Consider the following 8,768-nt stretch of genomic DNA (forward strand, 5'->3'; position numbering starts at 1 on the left):
GCCTGATTCTATTTGTCTCTCATAATAACACCACCTGAAGCAGTTTATTTATCTGTTTGTGACTGACATGTTGTGGGTTTTCTCAGCTAAATGTCATCTGAAAGAGGTGAAACTTCCAGACTGAAATAATCACTCTGCACATTCATCCTCACACAGCAGTCTGTACAATAACTTTCTGCCAAGTCAGCTGCTGAATGCAATGATGGACGACTCCAGAGACGAGTACAGGAGGCTGCGAGTCTTTTCAAAAGGCACCACTTTCTCCTGTAGCTGTTGTTCACTTTTTATTTACCATTTAGAGTTAAGATTTCATCCATAGCTTAAGTAACAGTAGAGTACAGAGGAGGTGAAGCATCTTTGGTGTGGTTGGTGGTGCTGAGGTCCTCTGAAGACGTGGAGTGGACAGCATCAGCTGAGTTACCACAGGGGGCGCCGTTTGTGTCAGGACTGTGGGAAAAATCCACCTCAGAGTAACAGAGACAAAGTGAGTTGTCTTCAACCTGAGATACAAAAGTGAGATCAAACTTTAGACTCTGATGCCTGTCTGCTCCACTCTGTGTGCCAAACAGCCTTGAGCAACATACCAACCCCAAGTTGCTCTCTGATGCATTCGTCAGAGCACAAATGTGTCTGAGTGTTAGATAGAAAGCACCCAAACAATGAATGGGTGTTAGAGGGTAAATGAGGGAAGTTGTGTAAAGCACTTTGAGTACAAAAGCACTTTGTAGGAACCAGTCCATTTACTGTGTTAACTAGCTGTACCTAATAATGTGGAACAACAGCAGCTGTATCACTATCCAGCACTTCTGAGCATTACTATTGGCTGACAGGTAGAAATGAAACAGCATTATACATAGACCTGCATGAATATTAAATTATGATAAACTTTCCACCATAAAGGTGATTTTTCTTTTGTTTTTTTAAACTCATATTAGTGAAAGAAATATAAATTTAATTAATGACAGGATTCTTAACAGTCTTTTTCTCCCTTTAAAATTTTTTCTCTGCTCTAAACAAAAGAAGAACTTTTATTTCTTCGGTCTATCAGTGGAACATTTAAAAACTTTCCAAATCTTTGATCTTTGTGTCTGAGAACAGATGAATTACTTCACTACACAAACAGTTACCTGGTTTATGACCTCAGCTTAGAATCACACCACAGTTTTACTCACGTTGTTCTGAGCAGAGGTGACGAGGCTGTAGATGCCTCCGCTTTCATCTCCACCTGAACGGGGACCTTTGGGGTGATCATAAACTGAAGACACTTCTACAGGAGGTGACCTGCTCGCTATGTCACACTCTCTGATCTCTTCATACAACCTGTTGACCTGCAGCAGGAGAACAAACCAGCTGACAGATACAAAGCAAACAATAATGAAGCTGATGTGTGTCACAGGTCCTAAAACTCACCTCTGTGTCTGTTTCCACAGGAGGTCCTGAAAAACATGCAGGTCAGAAAATAAACGTCTGTCTTTAAGACATATTACAGGAAGAAGAACCTGAGGAACTAAACTCAGGAACAATATGAAGAACTACAAATGAACTACAGTTAGATAAGACACATGACTGATAAAGAATCAAAACCAGATCAATCAAATCTGCTACAATCAGTTTCTGTTGTGACTCATGAATGAACATTCGGTGCTCTTTTTACAAACAGACTGAACTTCAAAGGTGAAAACAGCGCGACAGAAACGTCACACCTGACTTAATTCATGCAAACTGGGACATTCTGAGCTGAGCTGTTTATGTAGGCAATACACTGAATAAGGGAGTATATTATACTGTACATGCTGAGGGTTTAAATTTCCGTTCTTTGACAGAATATTAAATCTGTGCCTGCAGCCTCACCTCTGGGTTTAGTGGTCCTGCTCTTCATGTAGAAAATCAGCAGAGCTGCTGATAAGACGACGATCATAACGACCAGAATCAGACCCACATAAATCAGCACATCTGCAGGAGTTTAACAGAGAAGATTTCTTTTACTCACAGTGTAAACATGTGGCCTCCAGGTCTGTTCATTTAGCAGTAAAGTTGTGCACATACAGAGTAACAAGTTGTGCTGCAGAAGGCAGAAATGTGCTGATCACAGTCTATATCTGTCATCTAGCACAGATCTCATGTAGTGCTGCTCTGAGGAAGTCAGCCATGTTCTCTCTCAGCTGCTGACCTGCTGTGGTGGAAACTTATTTTTCTTTATTTCTACAGTTTTTCTATTTTACGTCACTCAAAGATCAGAGTGATTCTTCCACAGCTCTTAATGTGACATTCTTGTGTAGTTCACTCATTAATGGATCTTCACCACATGTAAATCTACATACATATAAAAATCTATAACGTACCTGAACTTCCAGAGGAGGCTGATGAAGGTGTGGAGCTTCCTGAAGTTGAGCTTAAACTCTGTGTTGTTGGTGGTGTGGAGGCTGATGAGAGAAACACTGAAGCTGAAAAAGGTCTCAGAGTCCCGTTTGGTGTTGAAGTGGTTGAAGCTGTGAACAATGAAAGCATCAGAGTCATAATAAGACCACTTGAAGCAGTTTATATATCTGCATGTGACTGACGTGGTTATGGGCTGTTTGACAGCAGAACTGATGAAACTTGATGTTTCAGATAAATATAACATCTGTAGGTGATTTGAAAGAAAAGTAGCTGCCTTTGAGACGTGAAACTTCTGTCACACCTTCAAAGACAAACACGACTGTTAGCAGAAACTCACCTTCTGTGACAATCAGCTCAAAATCATCGTTTGGATCTAGCCTCCAGGCTCTGTCCAAAGAGCACCTGTACCGTCCTGAGTCAGACTGTTTCAGCTGTGTGATGCTCACATACATAATATCATATGAGGTAACACCTTTGTTTTCATATTTAATGCTGTATCTGCTGTTCTGAGCTGCATCATCAGATGTTTCAACAAGAATGTTTCCATTTTCACATTTTTCCTTACAGAAGAGTTTTCTCCTTCCTGAGGATTTAAACCTGCATTTAACTGTGATGTTTCCTGCTTCCTCTGCTCTGTGGGTGAGAGTTTGTGCTTTGACCAAACCAGTGTTTCCATCCTGAAGTGCTGCTGAAAGGATGAACAATCATTAGTTACAATCTTACTATAGATTAAATGTGACAGGTGATTATTAATTTGAACTGATCACAGAAGTTCAGTTAACTTTATTTTTCTGTTTTTATTTGCAAACAGCAAACTTCCTGTTTTATACACAAACACAAAGCATCTGATGTGGAAGATTCAGAGTTTAAGGTTGTGAAAAAGATACAAAAATGAAATTTGACTTTTATTTATCTTTGATGACATCATCATCATCATCATCTGTTTCTGTGCTATCATGTGAAATGAGCTAGTTCTCACTTTGTCACCGCTCACTGTGCTGTTGCTCTTCAGGTGATTAAGAGAAGAAATTAAACACAGAGTGTTTGTTTCATCAGCTCTACTGTTATAAGTTTTGCTTTCAAAGAAGAGTAGAGGAAAAGTATTTGATTACAGGTTCAGTGTACAACAAAAAGTAGAAATCTATGGGCATTCAAACTGATGTGAATCTCCAATTAATTTGCAAACTGCAGTTGTGAAAAAAAAAGGTTTGTATAAACATTTAAATTCCACATATATTTATCTATTTCAAGGAGTTTTCTTATGCTTTCAATAAGCTGCATGTTTGAGTGACTCATTTCCAAACTTCACACAATCTTTAACTACAGAAAGAAAGAAAGTGTACTTTATTGATCCCTGTGGGGAAATTCCTCTCTGCATTTAACCCATTCACTCAGTGAAGCAGTGGGCAGCCATTGGGCGCCCAGGGAGCAGTGTGTAGGGACGGTACCTTGCTCGGGGGTACCTCAGGATAGCTGTTCAGGAGAATCGAACCCCCGACCTTCTGATCATGTGGCCACCACTCTACCTACTGAGCTATCCCTCCCCTTCCCTAATCAGTGACCATGAGAGAGAACAAAGAAATGAAGAAGGAAGTAGCAAAAACTGAGTGATTACCTACAAATGAAAATAAAATGGAGACAAATAAGACTTAGAAGAGAGAAAGTGACAGAAATAAGAAGAGAATTTACTCACTGAGGAAGATGAAGCAGACCAAAGTGTGTTTCATCTCAGAGCTCTGATGGTTTAATGCTGCTTCTCTTCTTCTTCACTTCAAACCAGGAACTTCTTACTTCTCTTAATGATGAGGTCACGCCTTCAAACCACACACACACACACACACACACACACACACACACACACTCCTGCTCTCTCACCAGTCGGGGTGAGGGATGCGATCCTACTACAAGGCAGATAAATCCCCGCAGTCTGAGTGTGTGTGCAGGTCTGGATCCTGGAGGTCACGCTGGAAGGATCCATCTAGTGGAACCACTGGACTCTCTTCATGGAGCTCATGGCTCAGTAAAACAGCTGACAGAGACACGGAGCATCGTTGATCACATGAAACCGGAACTTGTGCGATTTTAGCGGCTTCTCCCGAACATTCATCTGACTGTTAGGGGCCAGCTGATAAACTTCAACAGCTCTGACTCAAGGACAACTTTGATGGAGCTAAACTTCAGCAGACGAGACAGTTTCTGTCTCTAATCACGACCGTGTCAAGTTACTTGGAACAACGTGACACAGAACTTCCTGTAAATTTCCAAAATAAAGGCTCCTGTACGATTAAGCAGGAAGTGGAGCTGATAAAACTCTTTTTAGAAGAACAGTATGTATATTTAAATGGAAATAAAGAATAGCTAGTCATTTAAGCCAGCCTGTTTCCAGCATGGTTATAAGAGGTATTAGTTATAATACAATGGCCGTCAGTCCTGCAGATCAAACAGAACACTACAATCCTACTAAAGACTATTTTCTACATCTGATCTTCAAAAAGTTGTTTTAAAGTTTTTTCTGGAACCTTTCTAAAAATCAACATAAAAGTTCTTCACCTACATTTGTTTAATTAAATGTAGAAAAACAAAAAAAATGTTATTGTTTGCTGGCTTGGCTCCTATTTACCTGTCAGACCTTCTACACCCAAACACTCCACAAAGGTCTCTCAGATCAACTGACCAGTCACTCCTTGCTGTCCCCATGTCGAGACTGAAACACTGGGGGGGACTGAGCTTTAGCTATAGTTCGCTTTTAGACTCTCTCAATCTTTTTTACTTTGTTAATTTTATTTATTATATAAATGAAATACTCATTTTGTATTTTAATCATTTTAATATTTACTGATGTTTTTTCATTTATTTATTTTATTGTTATTTAACTTTCTTTGTCTGTTTAATGTATGGTTTTTAATCTTCTACCTCAACCATGTTGTTTTTAAAGTGCTCTATAAATAAAGTTGGATTGGATTAATTAATTAATTTTTATTAATCAGATAGGAAGACAAAGAAACAGTTTCTGTTTTAATGGAAGGTTTTATTGCTTCAAGATATTAATTCACCAAACAGATTTGATCATAAGCAAATATTAAGCTTTTGTCGACACAATAAAAGAGCAGAACTGATAAATCCTGAATAACTAAACAATCATGACCACAGGCCAATCCCAGCTCTCATTCACATTATATTTACTGTATTATATCAAATATTTATTCACTTATTTTTTTTCTGGCGAGTAAAATGTTTCAGACTTCTTTTAAATGTATTCTGATCATAACTTGAATCTTTTGACATTCAGACCTTCATCCAGTCTCTTCTGACACTTGAGCTGTGAAGGGAAATATTTACCAAGTGTTTATCTTCACTTTATTGTTTTTACATTAGATATTATTTCAATGTTAAATTATTTTTGCCTGATTCTATTTGTCTCTCATAATAACACCACCTGAAGCAGTTTATTTATCTGTTTGTGACTGACATGTTGTGGGTTTTCTCAGCTAAATGTCATCTGAAAGAGGTGAAACTTCCAGACTGAAATAATCACTCTGCACATTCATCCTCACACAGCAGTCTGTACAATAACTTTCTGCCAAGTCAGCTGCTGAATGCAATGATGGACGACTCCAGAGACGAGTACAGGAGGCTGCGAGTCTTTTCAAAAGGCACCACTTTCTCCTGTAGCTGTTGTTCACTTTTTATTTACCATTTAGAGTTAAGATTTCATCCATAGCTTAAGTAACAGTAGAGTACAGAGGAGGTGAAGCATCTTTGGTGTGGTTGGTGGTGCTGAGGTCCTCTGAAGACGTGGAGTGGACAGCATCAGCTGAGTTACCACAGGGGGCGCCGTTTGTGTCAGGACTGTGGGAAAAATCCACCTCAGAGTAACAGAGACAAAGTGAGTTGTCTTCAACCTGAGATACAAAAGTGAGATCAAACTTTAGACTCTGATGCCTGTCTGCTCCACTCTGTGTGCCAAATATCCTTGAGCAACATACCAACCCCAAGTTGCTCTCTGATGCATTCGTCAGAGCACAAATGTGTGACATTGAAAGCACTTGTGTAGAAGAAGCACAGAATAAGAGTGCTTGTATGAATGGGTGTTAGAGGGTAAATGAGGGAAGTTGTGTAAAGCACTTTGAGTACAAAAGCACTTTGTATGAACCAGTCCACTTACTGTGTTAACTTGCTTTACCTAATAATGTGGAACAAGAGCAGCTGTATCACTATCCAGCACTTCTGAGCATTACTATTGGCTGACAGGTAGAAATGAAACAGCATTATAAATAGATCTGGATGAATATTAAATTTTAATCAATGTTCCACCATAAAGGTGATTTTTCTTTTGTTTTTTTAAACTCATATTAGTGAAAGAAATATAAATTTAATTAATGAAAAGATTCTTAACAGTCTTTTTCTCCCTTTAAAATATTTTATTTTAAACAAAAGAAGAACTTTTATTTCTTCGGTCTGTCAGTGGAACATTTAAAAACTTTCCAAACTTTGATCTTTGTGTCTGAGAACAGATGAATTACTTCACTACACAAACAGTTACCTGGTTTATGACCTCAGCTTAGAATCACACCACAGTTTTACTCACGTTGTTCTGAGCAGATGTGACGAGGCTGTAGATGCCTCCGCTTTCATCTCCACCTGAACGGGGACCTTTGGGGTGATCATAAACTGAAGACACTTCTACAGGAGGTGACCTGCTCGCTATGTCACACTCTCTGATCTCTTCATACAACCTGTTGACCTGCAGCAGGAGAACAAACCAGCTGACAGATACAAAGCAAACAATAATGAAGCTGATGTGTGTCACAGGTCCTAAAACTCACCTCTGTGTCTGTTTCCACAGGAGGTCCTGAAAAACATGCAGGTCAGAAAATAAACGTCTGTCTTTAAGACACATTACAGGAAGAAGAACCTGAGGAACTAAACTCAGGAACAATATGAAGAACTATACAGTTAGACACATGACTGATAAAGAATCAAAATCATATCAATCAAATCTGCTACAATCAGTTTCTGTTGTGACTCATGAATGAACATTCGGTGCTCTTTTTACAAACAGACTGAACTTCAAAGGTGAAAACAGCGCGACAGAAACGTCACACCTGACTTAATTCATGCAAACTGGGACATTCTGAGCTGAGCTGTTTATGTAGGCAATACACTGAATAAGGGAGTATATTATACTGTACATGCTGAGGGTTTAAATTTCTGTTCTTTGACAGAATATTAAATCTGTGCCTCACCTCTGGGTTTAGTGGTCCTGCTCTTCATGTAGAAAATCAGCAGAGCTGCTGATAAGACGACGATCATAACGACCAGAAACAGACCCACATAAATCAGCACATCTGCAGGAGTTTAACAGAGAAGATTTCTTTTGATCACAGTTTAAACTTGTGGCCTCCAGGTCTGTTCATGTAGCAGTAAAGTTGTGCACATACAGAGTAACAAGTTGTGCTGCAGAAGGCAGAAATGTGCTGATCACAGTCTATATCTGTCATCTAGCACAGATCTCATGTAGTGCTGCTCTGAGGAAGTCAGCCATGTTCTCTCTCAGCTGCTGACCTGCTGTGATGGAAACTTATTTTTCTTTATTTCTACAGTTTTTCTGTTTTACGTCACTAAAAGATCAGAGTGATTCTTCCACAGCTCTTAATGTGACATTCTTGTGTAGTTCACTCATTAATGGATCTTCACCACATGTAAATCTGCATACATATAAAAATCTATAACGTACCTGAACTTCCAGAGGAGGCTGATGAAGGTGTGGAGCTTCCTGAAGTTGAGCTTAAACTCTGTGTTGTTGGTGGTGTGGAGGCTGATGAGAGAAACACTGAAGCTGAAAAAGGTCTCAGAGTCCCGTTTGGTGTTGAAGTGGTTGAAGCTGTGAACAATGAAAGCATCAGAGTCATAATAAGACCACTTGAAGCAGTTTATATATCTGCATGTGACTGACGTGGTTCTGGGCTGTTTGACAGCAGAACTGATGAAACTTGATGTTTCAGATAAATATAACATCTGTAGGTGATTTGAAAGAAAAGTAGCTGCCTTTGAGACGTGAAACTTCTGTCACACCTTCAAAGACAAACACGACTGTTAACAGAAACTCACCTTCTGTGACAATCAGCTCAAAATCATCGTTTGGATCTAGCCTCCAGGCTCTGTCCAAAGAGCACCTGTACCGTCCTGAGTCAGACTGATTCAGCTGTGTGATGCTCACATACAGAGTAGGATATGAGGTAATATATGTTTGTTCATATTTAATGCTGTATCTGCTGTTCTGAGCTGCATCATCAGATGTTTCAACAAGAATGTTTCCATTTTCACATTTTTCCTTACAGAAGAGTTTCCTGCTTCCAGAGAAATAAAACCTGCATGCAACTGTGATG

General features: G+C 39.3%; 1 protein-coding gene and 1 long non-coding RNA gene across 2 annotated transcripts; both read right to left on the bottom strand.

The window, feature by feature from the left end:
* Nucleotides 1-320: 320 nt before the first annotated feature.
* On the bottom strand, nt 321-2,831 carry LOC134618358 (uncharacterized). Its single transcript, XM_063463723.1, has 6 exons — nt 2,717-2,831; nt 2,343-2,489; nt 1,852-1,953; nt 1,411-1,436; nt 1,173-1,328; nt 321-500 (listed from the first exon to the last, which is right to left on the bottom strand). Exons 1-6 carry the CDS (start codon nt 2,829-2,831, stop codon nt 321-323), a joined length of 726 nt encoding a protein of 241 aa, XP_063319793.1.
* Nucleotides 2,832-7,033: 4,202 nt separating this feature from the next.
* On the bottom strand, nt 7,034-7,698 carry LOC134619004 (uncharacterized). Its single transcript, XR_010091950.1, has 3 exons — nt 7,626-7,698; nt 7,206-7,231; nt 7,034-7,123 (listed from the first exon to the last, which is right to left on the bottom strand). It is a non-coding gene; the product is annotated as an uncharacterized LOC134619004 (long non-coding RNA).
* Nucleotides 7,699-8,768: the final 1,070 nt, after the last annotated feature.

The sequence above is a fragment of the Pelmatolapia mariae genome, linkage group LG20 (genome assembly GCF_036321145.2).
Source record: "Pelmatolapia mariae isolate MD_Pm_ZW linkage group LG20, Pm_UMD_F_2, whole genome shotgun sequence".
NCBI lineage: Eukaryota > Metazoa > Chordata > Actinopteri > Cichliformes > Cichlidae > Pelmatolapia > Pelmatolapia mariae.

Excerpts from the sequence above, each read along its gene's own strand:
- LOC134618358 (XM_063463723.1), bottom strand. The coding sequence starts at position 2,831 with ATGTATGTGAGCATCACACAGCTGAAACAGTCTGACTCAGGACGGTAC. Across the intron at positions 2,490-2,716 it reads TGAGCTGATTGTCACAGAAG|CTTCAACCACTTCAACACCA; the intron begins GTGAGTTTCTGC and ends CATTGTTCACAG. Across the intron at positions 1,437-1,851 it reads CAGGACCACTAAACCCAGAG|GACCTCCTGTGGAAACAGAC; the intron begins GTGAGGCTGCAG and ends CATGTTTTTCAG.